Consider the following 16,794-nt stretch of genomic DNA (forward strand, 5'->3'; position numbering starts at 1 on the left):
GAGGATTCCGCGCGTGAATCTTGGTCGGGAAGTCTGCATCGCTGCTGCTCAGAATGCTTACCCACGAGTCTGAAATGTCCCCAAGAGTAGGGATCGGCCACGTTACTGCGATGTCCGCGTTGCACCCGTTTTGACACGTCCAGACTCGCGAGGTGCAAAGAGCCGAGCAGACGACGCGAGCGCCGGACCAATGGCGAACCGCGCTGGAGTCACGTGGCAGGCGCGGCCAATCGCAGACTCCGGCACGACCTCCAATCATTTGCTTTTTGTGCGCTTGTTTCTGTATGGAGGAGATCGCTGAAGCGGCAAATTTGAAGACGGAGAAATGCGCTTTCGAATGAGACCAAGATGGTGGCGCTCAGTCGCGCCGTTCCGGAGATATTGTGGCTTGAAAAACGCTGTTCTTTCTTGATTTCCACGAGATTTTTCGCCACTTTGGCTGATAAAACAAATTTTTTAGAGCACTTCTAAGAGGTTTACAGTGATGATATTTGGGTATCAGATAGAAAAAGGGTTATGTAATTTTCAAAAAATCGTTTTTTTGGCAATTTTTCGCAATGCGAAAGCCGCGTCGTCCCCCCTTAAGGAGTTAAGTGCTGCAAGCAGTTTTCCAATCCAACAAAAAGTGGCAATTTAGCAGCTCAATAAAGTTCAGCATTTAGAGTATTGCTACTAGGGAAGAAGAACAAAAGCAAATAAAAAGGAATTTGAAGAAAAAGAAAAGGAGTATGCTTGGTGCACTTCAACCACTAAGCATTTAGCTCCATATAAAAAAAATACAGCTGTAGCTGACCTAGACCTTGAGATATTGTTGCCACAAACAAGCAGGCAGAGTGAAAAGTTAGTCTTGAGAAAATTGTCTAACCGTTGCATGTTTTCACTTGCACGTACAGCATACGGCACGTGAGGACAATGTTATCACAAGAAAAACCCGGTACGTCCGTATCACAAACGAAACCTGTAGCAACTGCCAGCAGAGATCAACCGAGCGCACCTCTGCCTACCTTCCTCCTCTGCGACGCTTTGCCTTATTTCTCCTTCCCCACTTCGCTCAAAGTCACCTAGACTTTTCTCTAGGTTGCATTGCTTTGCTGCGCACTCAGCAGATTCCTTCGTACTTTCGCTAGCTTGTAGCCTACACCGATGACCTGTAAGGCGGCAGATGCGTGCTTGAACTCCTTAGTGTACCTTTTCCAGCAGCACGAAGGCACAGAAAGGTCTTTAAGGCCATTAGGTAAGATGACATCATTTGTAGCTGCTCGCCCATTTGCACAGAAGCACCGAATATCCATCACATATTGGATGAAACCAAGCAAGAGTACCACTTGAAGACAGTTTTCTGTTAACTTCAGCTAAATAAATGCTTTTTATCTGTTTTAAGTCTACTTCATTTACCATTTTGAAGCAAGATATTTAGATGGACCTGGTCATACTGCAAATTATTCTTGTCATAAGACGAACTTCTGTTAAGACGAACAAATTTTCATGGTCCCTTCAAGTTAGTTTTAACTGTATAGACTCATGTAAGGGCCACACCCACAACATGGCAGCCCAAAATTTTTTGGGGAAAAATTTCCAATGAAGAAGCAATCGCGTTCAGTGCCCCGATACCACGTGTGCATCGACAAATTTTCATGCGCTGCTTACTTCCAAATGCCACTACTAGATGGCAAGAGCTGCGCGTTGATCTTTGATGCAATGGTACATCCGGGGATCCGGAGTGAGCACAAGTGCCCGACTACGCCAGCACTATTTTGGCCAAAAGGTTTGGTCCCGTGTAAGGGCCGCACCTCATCAAAATTGTAAAAAAAAAGTCTGGCCCTTATACAAATCTATACGGTATACAGCATAAATTGCCCGTAAGCTCAGGGGCATTTGACTCAGGGCCAGCCGTCACTCATTGCATTTGCTATGAAGCAATAAGCTCAGGATTGGGGCTGGCGCCTGTGAAAGAGTGCACCTTCGCTATCTGCAAACCTGTGCCCCTTGCTACCGAGAGGCTGGCTTTCTTGCAGAGCTTAGACGTCTAATGGCTAAGCATGGTTTACCAGTGAAATTTTGCTAGCAGCACAAAATTATCACAAACTTCAGCACAAAACCAGACACAGATTCTTAAATTAGTTAGAAAGAAATACTAAGAACCGTGTTTGCTCCCGCAGAGCCAGCAAAATATTCAATTTGTTTCGAATATTTGTATCCAAGCTAATATTCACAAAGTTTTGCATACCTAGTTTTCAAATTAAATACTAATATTAAAATTAATGCTTCATAATATTCGAAATTTTTTAATATTCACACACCCATTATCGTAAGCCATATGTCACATGTGCACACGACATTGTTTATAAGATCCCATTCTTGTGCAGAATTTTTTACATTGACCACAGCGGACACTGTGCCAACAATCGTTTGTGTGAGCATGATTATAATGTGAGGCAAGGCCTAGAAGAGGATTTGGCTGTATGCTGCAAAGAGTGTGGGTATGCACCCAAATTCCACAATTGTAGGCAAGAGGAACAGCCCAATGTGAAATTATTAAAGTATCCGAGAAGCTACGTTTCAACACCAAATGTGGCAGTATGACCGCGAGGTTCTGTACCATGCCACATCTCTGGGACTGTAGTATCAGGATAATGGTCTGTTCTCCACCCCCAGATGGTACCGCTGTGTAATCAGTTGTAAGATTTCTGCTTCTGGTACTGCCAAAGGTGCAGCTTAGTCTTGACGCCTAAATAAATCTGGCTGATAACCATTAAAAGTATGTAGCAATATACATGAAATGTTGGGCCGGGTAAAAAAACTGACCAAGACAGGTGTCTTGAATGTAGGCTCCTGCTACAAGTATAGGAATAATATAAGGCTTAAATGTTCATGTACAATAAAGCAATTAAGCTGGTTTATGTTGAAAGCGTGTTTTAGGGCTACTTCAGCCAAAGATCAAGGTACACAGTCGCAAAAGCAAAGTCAAATACTCACTGTTGTTAACACTTTGATCATGGTATCAATGTGCCACCGCTTTGTGGGTGCATACCTGTCGTGAAGGAAAAGAAAGGTGAAGTTAAGCAAACCAACCCAAACTCTTCAGCCCTTAATGGACAAAACACTGTCGGGTCCACACTAAGGGCTGCACAAAAGGCTGTCCATTATAATTTACAGAAGTGCCTCAAGCAGGCAAAAGATTTTTTGGGAAGATGACACAATGCTCCGACATGAGTCTTCAATAATGTCACACAGTAAAAGAAGACACCAGAAAATATACAAGCAAAAACAAAAATTATGAGCACAGTAAACACACATCAATTAAAGTAGCCCTAAACAGGTTTGCAAAAGCTAATAATACTGAACAGGATATAGCATACAGTCGGCTTTTACAGGCATTTCACATAAACACAAGTAACTCAAACAACAGCAAACAAAGTGTTGCTAAACCTTCCTGCTACAAGGAGTTGCAGTACAGACAACTCCTTTAATTGAACATAGATGGAGACAACAGAATTGATCAAACTATCCGGCAGGTTGTATAAAAGAAGAGGCAGAGAAAACTCCTTAACACAATGCTGCTTAATGTTGCAGTACCTAATCCACACCAAGTTCTTGAGTTCGAAGTAGAAAACAATGTGCATTCAAATCTAATGTGCACCCAAATTTAATAAGGGAATAGTAGTACAGTTGAACCCAGTGATAACCAAATCCCAAGGCAACGAAATTCTCGCCGCAACAAAATATTTTCGGATCCCCGGTGAACACCCATAGGAGTCTATGCATTTTGTTTCACCTGACAACAAAACTTTTTGTTTTACAGCAATCTCTCATTAAAGAAATTTTCTGAAAGGACAGTCTGCAAATGATGTACTCACGTAACAGTAAAAGTGTCCAAAAACTACTCAAATGCAATTGTTGTGCCCTTAAAATGCGTAAAGCACCGCCACAGCGCACTTGCGTGGCCGCCACCATTATTGTTTGCAAAAAGAAAAAAAGCTACAGTGGAGCTATTAGTGGAGCAGCTGCACCTCGCAACAGGCGACATCGATGATGATGATAGTGAAGATGGTGGTTTTTCCATCGCAACGGGTGACTGTGCAGTGTCCGCACCAAAAATGTGATATTAGTATATTGGAAAAATCAAAAAGACAGAAAAAAAAAAAGAAGACAAACAAGAACTGGAGGCAACCTCACAGTAGGCACATTTTATTATAATCCTGTGTGTAATCACAGCATGTGCTAACATGGAGCAGAACGCCTGCATGGCATGCTGAATTGCAATCGGTGACTAGCCAAATCAACATCCACACATGAAGGCTCGGTCGGATAAGCCCGATGACACTTTATGCTCTGTATGCTGCCGCACGTGGTCATGTGTATGCAGTGTGGTCAATGTGTGTGGTTGCTGCTAGGGTGCGTCAGCTGAGTATGTGGCGATCGGACCGTCTGCTTTGCCAGCCAGCTAAGATGCAGCCTCCAGCAACAAAAGTGGAAATTTATACGCTACAGGATAAGGCTGCAATTATTGCCCAGGTTGAAACAAGCAGGAAGAAAATGGAGTTCGGCAAAAAATTTGGAATTTTGTGCCGCTCGATGTCTACAATATTGAAAAACAAGGCCCCCATTCTCGGCACGCACAAAAATGGTGCGAGTGCGAAGAACAACACGGTGACAGCTGCGGCATTCCCAGACATCAAAAAGGCAGTGCTTGCATGGTTTTGTGAACAGCCTGCGAACAAAGTGCCATTGTCTGGCAGAGTGCTTCAGTAGAAGGTGCTGGACTTCACGTGCATGCTGGGGCACAATAATTTTAAGGCAAGGCCTGGCTGGTTGAGCTGTTTCGAAGCCCGCCACACATAGTGGCCAAAGTCACTTCTGGAGAGGCAGCAGCCGTCGACCCCGTGGCAACGTCGTCATGGCTGCTGACCAACAAAGAAGTACTGGGCAAATACAAGCTTTCAGGCATTTACAACATGGATGAGATGGCCTCATTCTAGAAGATGCTTCCATCAAAGACCCTGGACTTAAAAGGCCAGAAATGCCACGGGAGAAAACATGGCAAGCGACATGTAACAAATTTGTTGTGCACTAACATGGACGGCACAGACAAACAGCCACTGCTTGTAATCAGCAGAGAAGCCCAGCTGCTTCAAGGGAAATTGTAGGCTGCCCATAGAATACACCGTGAACCTGAATTCGTGGATGACCTGGGTCATATTTGGCGGCTGGCTAGAGGCTTTTGATGCCAACATGCGGAAGGAAGGCATGCAGTCTGCCTTTTTTTTTTGGATAATTGCAGCGCCCATCGTGTTGATGATGTGGAGCTCGGAAACATGCGCTTGGTTTTAATCCCACCTAGCTGCACGTCCATGCTGAGGCCAATCGATCAAGGTTTCATTCGCAGCGTCAAGTGCACCTACAGAGAGAAGCTCATTCCGCGTCTGCTGCTGAACCTTCAGCTCAAGTGTCTCACCGACATGGGCATGCTCATGGCACTTGAGATAGTGGTTGCCGCATGGGTTGCAATGTGTCCAGCCGCGATATCAAATTGTTTTAAACACACTGGCTTCACTGTCAATCAGCAGGCATCATGCGCTAATCCAACCGCACCAAAGGAAGATTTACCCAACGGCGCAGTCAATGACAGTGCCGAAGGCGCAGTGCCGCCATTGCTGATCAACGCTTGGGGTGAACTCTGTGCCATGGCAAGCGGAGTTCCAGATGGCCTCAATGTCGATGAGTTAATTCGCGCAGTTGAAGACACTGTCATGCACGAAGAGATGGCCAATGAGGCCATGATAAGTCTCGTGTGCGAAGCTGACAACGCCGATGACCACTAAAAACCAAATCAAGAGAAAACAACGAACCCGTGGTATGTGTGGAACACCTTCGAAACAATTCGTTCGTTTTTCAGTGAGCACGACAACGGCGTGGCAATGGACCACTTTTTACAGTGTGAATTCAGAGTTCGGCAGAGTAAGCTTAGCGACTTTTGGCAATCAATTGTTTTTGCAAGCCAATTCCCTGTCTTTTCTGCCTCATTCTTGCACTAACAAGTCTCGCGAAGGCGAACTTTTTTGCTTTTCCCATGATTTCATTATTGCGAGTTTCGACTGTATGCTAAATCCGACAACCCATAGCAATTAAACGCAGTTTACCTTTACAGAATCAAAGTTTATTTATTCCTAAAGTTCAACGTCACCACTATCACTAACTGTATCAATAAGTATACACAGTAAAAGTAGGGAAAAGCGCGCTAATCCAAGCACTCTTTTTGAGTGATGTCATCTATTATCTAGCCAATAGCAGCAGCATGTGGGAATCTGCTATATTACGAGATAAAGCGTCCAGAAAAGAGCGAGGAGCAGGCTTCTGTTGAAAAGAAAGTGTTTTACTTTATTTTATTTATTTTTTATTTATTTTTACAAAGCTCGAGTCATTGTACAGGGCCCCTGCTATAGGCCATGACATATCCCCCATGCATAGACTTCGCCAGACCGCCATACGGCACACGACTCTCCGAAAACATATGATGCGGCTCCATTGCTGCTAGCTAAGCAGACAAATAATGTCAATTAGTTTTTTGTGATGAAATCGATGCATGGCGTCATCGTTGCAAACCTACATGAAAACTTGATCTGTCCCCATGTTGTAATGATGGAAACAATGACGCTTGCTCTGACAAGTAGGCTGTTGCCAGTACAGCAAACAAAATTTTGTTTCATATCCAATTGTAACATAAGGGCAATTTCAAACCAATTCGCTTGGGAAAAGGAAACATCAGAATTGACTAAATACAGTAAGTATGAACTGTGAGCCAATGTTTTTGCATGAAACTCTGCCAAGGGCAGGCCAAAGATTGACGTTTTTGGTGGAAGATTGTTTATCTTAAGCCTGTTCCCTATTGCCACCAAGGCAGATGCTGCAATCATTGAGGTCACTTTTGAGGTTAGGAATGGGTGCTGACCAGTAAAGTTAGAAATATCCAATGAGAGCCGATTTCATAATCAAAATGACAAAAGTATTGGCCCATAGAAATGCATGAGCGCCAGCCAAGATTTTTCATCGAAATAAAATTAATTTGAAAAATCTAATTAACTAGCATTGAATTAGTGGAAGCAAGTCTACTGTATTATGTACAGTAAGGTTCACAGCGTTTTAAGCACTATCTGTTGCTGAAAGCATTTGCACCATCACATGAACAACCTGCTTTACAAAGCTCCAGCCTTTGCTTCTTCCTCTTTCCAGTATTTATTTCTTGCCACGGCCATACTTTACCCTTTACCTTCACGCTAGTATACTGCTGTGTTGTGCACTAAAGCATGCACTGCAACTGTGAGATAATGCTCTGCTTAGCACCCACGCTTCATCAATGTACTCATAGTGCTGTTAGCTGAAGTTAGCTGAAGCACCAATTTTCGGAACAAAAAGCTCCAGGTTTGAAAGCCAGCTAAGGTGTTTTTTCTTATTTCTTATATGACAAATATTCCCACAAACTTACTAGCTGTTCTTGCAGATTGTCATCCTTTCAAAACACATGAAAGCACATTCGCCTGCCACAGCAGTTGTTATCAAACAAGCACATGAAATAAACAAATAATGAAGGAATTTGCCTGAAAGAAAATGATAACAAAAAATATGAACATCAGAACTTACATTTCAGCAGCAATGAAAAGGTTTGAGGAACAGAGGGCTTTGAACTCGGGGTCAGCTTTCTCCAAAAACACCAGCAACTCTTTCGTCATGGCTCGAATATTTTGCGTGTTGATAAGCGCAAAACATAGCTCTAGTGCACGTCTGCATAAAAAAAAATGCAAAAATATAAACTTCAAGTAGTCAGCATTAAAAGCAAGCTCCCTCACAAGAATTTTTATGTTTACAAAACAAAAGTTTTATCTTGCTTGCTCCTAAATTCACAAACGAGCCCTGATCTGAAAATCTTTCACCTAACAAAGTATAGGTCAACACCTCCTTTTAATGAAATAGACATTGTGTTTCTACAATACTCTTTGGCAAGTCCTCCAGCAAGTAGTTGCTTAAGAAATACCATCTCCACTTTTGTGTCATTGAGGAGACCTTGGGAGTGCCTTATTATATTTTTGGCTCATGAACTGTCAACGATCGTTACTCACGCACTCTGTCTAAAATCACTCAGAAGGCAACACTCTTTTACGCTACGTGGAACCATGAAAGACCCTCAAATCAAGGGCCATTTGCAAGTCAGCCTGCAAGCAAAATGAAATAGTATATCCCCTTCAGACACCAATTAATTCTGTCCACTGAAAATTTAGTTTCACCTATTTCTTGCAACTTCAGCATCTATAAATGTGTACTACAGCAGAACAGTTGAAGAATTTTCAATTCTTCAGCAAGTCTTGCCAAGTCAGAATGTGAAATCCAAGCATGAACTCTATACAAGAACATGAGGTACAAGAACATGATATATTTAATATCCTGCATGGTTCGAAAGCACCCATCCAGCCACTAAAAATATGACTAGTCTAAAACATTTTTAGAAACAATAAAAGTGAACCAACTACATAACAACTGAATGGAACCAAGCGCAAATGCTCAGGACTCGCACATATTATTCACATTCGCAGTAAAGATCCAATCCAAAGTGCCTCGAGATGTATGTGGCACATTTTAAAGGGTCCCTGAAATGGTTTGGACAAATTTTGTAGATGCCTAGGGTACAGCTACAGTAAAAAATTTACGCCACAATATAAAGGGACACTAAAGGAAAATAGTAAGTTGACGTGGACTGTTTAAGTACCATTCTAGACACCTCACAGGGCTTGTTTCCTGCCAAGGAAAGACTTAGTTCACGAGAAAATTGCACGTGAAGGGTCCGAATACCTTTATCCCAATTCAAATCTCCCGACGTCTCAACCAGGGAGTGGCGACATTGCATACACCATCCCCACCCTTTGATTCCAACGGTGAGTAAAATGGCACCTGACAGACAGCAGTACAGTTTTCAGCACAAAACGCTAACGCGCGGCCATGGAGAAACCGAGCCAAGACAAAGCGGTGGATTCACCGCTGCAGCTGCTTTTGGTTAAGTGGCGTGGACTGTTCAGGCATCCCGCGACATCACATGGTCGTGGAATTCTCTGCTACTTGCAGTTTGTGCAAGTTTCAAGAGCCAGCAAGACCAGTGCAATACTACACGACAATGAAACTACTGAAACGCAAAGGCATGGGCAGCGCTGACTAGAGGGAAAAACAAAACCTTTTGGCCACCCGCATCGTTGTCACGGGTAATGTCAACGAGTTTGTTTTTCTAAATATGAAATAGAAGAGGACAAGCAGCATTTTCTTTCGTCTTCTAATGCAATACAATGATGATTTTATAAGCAGTGGTTGAGTACTAGTGACAGAATTTAAATGAGGAGTGCCTTCGTTATCGGGCAAGTAGCTGAATGTCTTGGGGGAGTCTTTAATCGTGTTCTGCATTCACCTCAATTTCTCGATTACTAAGGCTCTGATCGCGATAATATTGACACCTTATAGGCTCTCGAGCTACGCTCTATCACTTCAGCTTGACTTAATGTTGGCCTTTAGTGTCCCTTTAAGTGAAGCTTCTCATTTTAAGAGAGCCATGGACGATTACAGGTTACCCTCCTCCCTAGCCATGCTTTTGTCTTAAACTCGTTAGCTGAGCAATCGGGGTGAAGCTCCGCCTTCACTGGCTTTGCGATGTGACGCCGTGTTGTCTACTTTTGGTATATAGGAGCCAGCATGCAAAGCCTCTTCAGCTTCTCCAACCTCTTTGCTAGCCGCCTGGCCGTAAATCCCCAGCTAGAGCAATCCAAGCACCTTGCATTGCGAGCGTTCTGTCGCAACGCCAAGCAGCATGTCTGGTATTCCAGTAACCGCAGGCATGTTGAGCGCTTTGACAGACAGATCGTGGGATAGATTAAAGCCCCTCCATATTACTACTGCCGCTGTTATGAAGGGGCTTCAGCGTAAACATGAGTGGCCAGAGCGAATTGTACGGTGCAGCCACCTGGTGGGGCGGAGCTTAACCAACCAAACACAAAGCTAATGTTGCTGCAACCAAGTGTAAAACATTTTAAACATTTAAAAAGACAACATGTTCATGATTAAGCTGCTGTCAAAAATTTACACGAGCAGCAAAGTAGAATACACTTGGTTGCTGCTATATTAACTCTGTGTTTGTCTGGTTGAGCTCTGTACCACCAGCTGACTGTACCCTGAAGACCACTCACGTTTGCACCTACACCCATTTTGCTATACATTTGAACATTTGTTGACCATAAAGTTGGAAAAATTATGGAAGTTTGAAGAACTGACATCAATTGCGCTAACTACATAGATTGTAATGGGGTGGCTGAAAACACAGAGGAGCAGCACCACTGCAATTGATAGCGATGCACATTTTTAAAACCTTATAATAAATTACACACTCTATGCGGAGTGCTTAAAGTAGACGCTTTATGCAGTGCTTAAATGCGTCACTTAATGATCAAGCACCTACCCTAATGACTCAGTATGTTTGTACAAGATCGTCAAAATCATTTTAGGGTCCCTTTAACCATAATTTTCATCAGTGCTTGGAAAGTGGAGCTATGGCAGTGGCAACAAACAAAGTATTATCTATTATGATGCTCAAGGCAGCAAAAGCATGAATCCTGAATCCTATGGGATAATATCAAAAGTAGCAACTTATGGTTTCTAAATTGTAGGTAAGAAATTTTCACAGAAAAACCACAATATGATTTCTCTTTTCTATCCAATGTATTACAGGTTGTGCACATATAACCCTATGAAGTTGGTAAACTGTGTTAATAAATAAAGTTGGAAGTTACAGAAGGCCTTAATTTTCACCACAAATTATCACAGGTCAAACAAGCATACCCAGCAACCTGTGAACTCTTTAAAGTTTGTTAATATACATACGCACATTATTAATGATCGTTTGTCTTTATATACAGCACACAAGCAGCGGCAAACTTGGAACAGCCTAAACTGACAAGCAACATACTGTTTATAAGTCATAGTGGCTTTTTCAGCCAGGGGTGGGACAGCCAAAACAGGTTTTGGAGCAGAACATTCCAAATGTGGAGCAGCTCAATGAAGCAATTGCAATTTTTACAGTAGTCTTCTTTTTTGGACTAAGTCCTGCAGTGTTTTTAAAAACTGCCTTAGAGTTTTCATAGATCCAATTTCAGAGGGCGCAAAAGACTGTCATGTTCTGCTTTTTAGTGTTTACGACATCAATGAAGTCCCGATGACTACAGCTCTCATACTTTGAATAACAGATAACTCAAACAGTATTTTGGGTCACGTGATGGTGGTAGACATTTAAATAGAGTCTCAGTATTCGAAGACATAAAGGCGTGAAATGGTTACTTCAAGCGAAATTCTCTTTCCAACGCTTATCGCGTTTTATGCACGAACACAAACTGAAATTTTATTCGAACGCTACAGTACACGAAATATCAGCTTCCAGTTTGATACAGGTGATAAAGTCACATGCAGTCTTAGTATCCTTACACTTGGACCACAGCAACATTGAGACTGCCATTATCTTGAATATCCCAAAATCATTTGTTTTCAAAGTGAGACAAGAGTTCATGGCCAATTATAACCTGTGACAAAGAATTGATGGCTGCCAGTGGTCAGATGCCATTCAGGCAGTTGTGTTTTTCCAGCAGATGGAGGCCATGGTGAGTTACAACCCTCAAAACTCAATTGTGGCCATTGTGGAGCAGCGTCAAGTGGCAGATTCAGCAGCCAAGCTTTCTGTGCACAATGCAGTTTGGCACCACTCCCAAGTGATTAAATTTTTTGCTCAAGCAAGGCCTGCGCGACCCAAGAGCAGTTGGCTGTTACCGTATTTACTCGCATAATGATCACACTTTTTCGTCAAAAAATTGATGCAAATTCAGGGGTGCGACCATTATGCGGGTTAAATTTCCCGCAAAAATGTTTTTTTTTTTCATCCCCCATTTGCTGCGGGATGACAACCGGTCAACGAGCAGGCGGCTGCAGCTGTAACAGTAGTGCGGGACAGCAGAATAAATATGGCGGCCGGCGGAGCAAGCCGAACGCACCGAATGGGATCTTTGGTCTTCTTGAGAGTACATTACATGCATTGAAACAGTTCCTTTGAATCAGTAATGAATAATATCGTTAATATCGGCAAGTTTGCGACAATAACGTAGTCATGTCCGCTTTGAGGGGACAGAAACAGAGATGGGGCACGTCGCTGCCAGTGACATAGAAACACATGGCGGGCATGCTGCAGAAACTGTGGCATTTGTCTTCACTATTATTCACCGCTAAGGGTGGGCGAATATCCTAGCTGTGTTACAAGTGTCGGCGTATGAATAGGGTACACTTGTAACGTATCAGTGTAAACGAGGCCACTATAGTTGCCGCTCGCTAAGGGTGGGCGAATATCTTAGCTGTGTTACAAGCATCGGCGTATGAATAGGGTACACTTCTAACGTACCAGTGTAAACGTGGCCACTATAGTTGCCGCTCGCAATTTGTTGCGTGCCCACGAGTGCAGACGACAAGAATCGAAAGGCGCCTTTTTTGTTGTTGTTGGCCAAAACCATTATGAAGCCTACAAGTAATAAAAAAAAGACAAGTTTGGTTGTAGTTTTTTTTTTTTTTTCTTCATGAAAGTGCGCAACGTGATGAAAGGAATGAAATGGGGCATCTGCTTAAGAATGTTTGGTGCGTGCAGACCGCTTGGTATGTCTTCAAGAGTCGTTCGCTTAGCATTTGACAGCATTGAACAGATGGTAAGTGCGATCATCGTTAGCTAGACTTGGCACACGACATATCGCTGCAACAAGTTTGGGGTGCGATCATTACAAGGGAAAGAAAAAAAAATCAAATTTTGACAACAATATTCATGGGTGCGATCATTACGCGAGTGCGATCATTATGCGAGTAAATACGGTAACTTCTGCGGCCATGTCAATGTGGCATCCTAGTTTCCAATGTAAACCTGCTATGCTGCTAGAACAGGTAATGTCACTGAGAGGGGGACTACAAGAAACAGCCACACAATGTTAAGAACTCACTAAAGGTTGCTACTGTGGAACCACTGCCCCACACCAACATACAACATCTGATCCAAATATGCAGCCGCTATCAAAGCCAAATCCAGTCAATAATTGAGACTGAAGATGGTTTTATTCAACAGTCCTAGAAAACAAGTGTAAAAGAAATAATGCAAGAATTTTGGAATAAATATTTTAATTCTTGTCTGAGATATTCTTGCTATTCATGAAGTCACTATTACATCCTCAAATACAGTCAACAACCAATTTTTTGAAGGCCCAATTTTTCAGATGGTACCATCACATACCCCACAGTGCTAATATATAAAAAGATCCGAAATTTTGGATTTTGAAACTCTCTGCTGTACAATTTTCCAGACTTCTCGCTTTTTTTTTAATCGTAGCCACCATCACCCCCATTTTGATTATCTCAGAGCATCAAAGTAGCGCTCTCACATGCCGACTGGTTAGCAGCCGTAGCCACAGTGATAACACTAGGCCTAGCTACTTTGACACTCACTACCAAGCTTTATGCTATTCAGTGCCATGTTTTTCATTGAAAGAATTCACCACTGTCACCAACAGCGCCAACTCCGCCTTTGTCAATCTAACCAATGGTTCTAAAGCACAGAAGCATGGCAAGTGTCAAAACGCTGCTAGATGCCGGTTCCCGAAAGTCAGTTTCGGCGCACACTGCACATTGTTTGCCTGCTCAAGATGCCCTTACGAGACTCAGCTATACTGCATATGGGAGAAGCCCACCTTCAAAGGGGCACTAAACAGAAAAGTTAAGACAGACTGGCAGGCTCGGCACACCTGGGATAACAAAGTGGCGTCTTAGTACGAGCAGTAGATAAAAAGGCCAGAAAGCCTGTAAAAACAGATTCCTGTACAGTTTGCAACATTATGGAGTTTGAAAGCATCTACTTGAGTGTAGTCAATAATTTGGCAATAGAATATTAATGCAGTTGAACCTGAATATAATAAACACAGATATAACAAATTATTGGATAATAAGAAAGTAAATCTAAAATCATACTCACCAATACCAGCATGTATCGAAGATATGCTTACAAATATTGGATACAATGTTGGTACACCATTTGTGCGGGATGTAATTTCCTTATAAGAATGTTTGAATGTACTGTATTACACAACATTCTATACCTGCCTAAACTGACCTTGTGCTTCTCTTCTGTCTCTCTTTAAAAAGAGGAAAGCTGGATTCCAGCCAGTCATGGCACAGCAGCATTCTGGATGTCGCCCCATGATTAGCCATGGTCTTTCACCGCTCACATTTTCCTTTTTTTAATCGATATGACATCACAGCTCCAAGTGTATAAAAAAAAAAAAAAACACGGAGATCAACTTCACAGGAATACTAAATGCTCTGAGGCTTTCAAGGTATTGATAGTGACATTTTCAGTGATGGTTATCAAGAGCTTCAAGCACATGAGTCCTTTCCAAAGGAGAGAGTAGTAGCCCCACCTGCGAATTGAAACATCAGGATCCTTAAGGCAGTCTAGGATGGTATTGCGGTGCCTCTGAACTGCTGTGTAGTCAGCATGCACTGTCCGGAGAAGTGTGTTTAGAGCCACATAGCGAATGTTCTTGTCCGTGTTGAGGAGAAACCTGCCCAGAATGTTTACCCCTAAAACCTGTCAACAGAAAGTAATCGTGTCAGAAAAAAGAAACAAAACAAAGCATGGCACACCAGCACATCAAATTGTGCAGAAAATAACAACAGCCAGAGCAAAACCAACATGAAAAAATACGGTCAACTTGCACTAATTTGACTCTGACAGGTCAGCAACTACTGGTTTGATTACCAGACACTACAGAGTTAAAAGGAAGAGCTGACAAATGTGCAAAATGCTGGAGATAGCATGCCACATAGCATACCAAGTATAAAATAGGCTTTTCAGCATTGCCTCAGGCAATAACCCTTTACAGCATCCATTACAGCTTCAACAGGTTCCGTTCTACATGTCTGGCGAATTGGGAAGGTCATCCCAGTTTCGAAGAAAGGTGACCGATCATCCCCAAGTAACTACAGACCTATTTCGCAAACTAGCGTATGCTCTAAGACCATGGAACACGTCATTTACTCTAATGTTGCAACATTTCGAACATCCGTCAACTACTTTCATCCAAACCAACATGGATTCCGGAAAAGCCACTCGTGAAACCCAATTAGCTTTGTTCCTGCATGACATTCATTACAATCTTGACCACAATATCCCAACCGATGCACTGTTCCTAGACTACGAGAAAGCATTTAACAAAGCACCCCATTCCTGCCTTTCACTCAAACTGTCTCTTTTAAACCTTTATCCACATGTCCTTAACTGGATTCGAAACTTTTTAACTGAATGCATGCAATTTGTTTCCGCTAATGGCTTCTCATCTTCTTACTCACATGTTCTTTTAAGAGTACCCCAAAGCACAGTTCTTGGCCCTTTGCTCTTTCCAATATACATTAATGACCTGCCTTCCATAGTAACATCTACTATCTGCCTTTTCGCTGATGACTGCGCAATCTATCGCCCTATAACTAACACTGACGATTCTTTTGTCCTCCAAAATTACCTTAATGTCATAAAGAAACAGTGCACTACTTGGCTAATGCCCCTGAATACTGCTTAGACTGTACTAATTTCTTTTCACCGCCGTTGAAATTATACTCTACCTACTTATAAAATTAAGGATACCACCATTATTTCCACTAGCTCCGTTAAATACCTTGGAGTTTACATCACTAGTGATTTATCATGGTCTTACCACATTAACCACATAATAAATTCATCTAATCGAATTATTGAGTACCTTCGCTGTAACCTGCGCACGAAACCTTCTTCCTTAAAATTACTAACTTACAAAACACTTGTGCGACCTAAACTTGAATACGCTAGTGCAGTCTTTGATCCACATCAGTCTAACCTTATTACAGCTCTCGAATCAGTTCAAAATTGTGCTACATGTTTCAGTCTTTCAAACTACTCACAATATTCTAGTATATCTGCTATAAAGGTTGTTACAACTGCCTTCTCTCGCTTCCCGTCGCCGTATTTCATGCCTCTGCTTTTATCACAGGTTTTTCCATTGTTCACCCTGAGACAGCCAGCTCATCCAACTAGTGCGTCGAACACCACGCAGAGGCCATCCTAACAGCATCATCCCGCATCGTGCCCGCACTACTACGTTCCAGAAGTCATTTTTTGTGAACACGGCTCACGACTGGAATGACCTTCCCTGCAGCCAAGCTCTTATTCCTGATCCCACTGATTTCAAGAATGCCATCGAAGAAGCTATGTACTCTTCATAATTCTATGCAAAACTCATTGTTATCCACCATTCATGTGCCCACCCCTCATGTAAAGTCCCATCAGGGGACCCTTGAGGTTCAAATCAAACAAAAGAATAAAAAATAAATAAGCACTGCTCAAACAAAAATCTTAAGTTGAATTTATATGACTCTGTGTGTCATCACTCTGTCATCAGTAGGTACAAAATTAAATTTCTGCTTCGCTGACACTCTTCACAAAACCTTCAAAAGAAACTTAGCTGGCAGTGGATAAAAAGTCAGTGTTTTGGCAACAAAATGGGGATTGGTTCAATGGCATTGGCACCTCCCTATTACAGCTACATAAGTTCCCTACTTCCCTTCCCACTTGTGCACGAAGGACTATTTGGGCCAACTAGATTTTACAAATGTAAATGCCATTTTTTACAGTAACGACTCACATGCTTAACATGTTACAGCCTA

General features: G+C 42.4%; 1 protein-coding gene across 6 annotated transcripts in view; it reads right to left on the minus strand.

Moving 5' to 3' along the window:
* The window catches only part of AP-1gamma (adaptor protein complex 1, gamma subunit), a 213,650-nt gene that overhangs the window by 92,922 nt on the left and 103,934 nt on the right, over positions 1-16,794 (minus strand). For all 6 annotated transcript variants that reach the window (XM_050191373.3, XM_050191372.3, XM_050191375.3 and 3 more), the window contains exons 8-10: positions 14,517-14,686; positions 7,639-7,779; positions 2,977-3,031 (exon numbers count right to left, since the gene is read on the minus strand). In XM_050191373.3, coding sequence (XP_050047330.1) covers positions 2,977-3,031; positions 7,639-7,779; positions 14,517-14,686 — 366 coding nt within the window. The remainder of the gene's footprint in view (positions 1-2,976; positions 3,032-7,638; positions 7,780-14,516; positions 14,687-16,794) is intronic.

This window comes from Dermacentor andersoni, chromosome 1 (genome assembly GCF_023375885.2).
Source record: "Dermacentor andersoni chromosome 1, qqDerAnde1_hic_scaffold, whole genome shotgun sequence".
NCBI classification, from domain to species: domain Eukaryota; kingdom Metazoa; phylum Arthropoda; class Arachnida; order Ixodida; family Ixodidae; genus Dermacentor; species Dermacentor andersoni.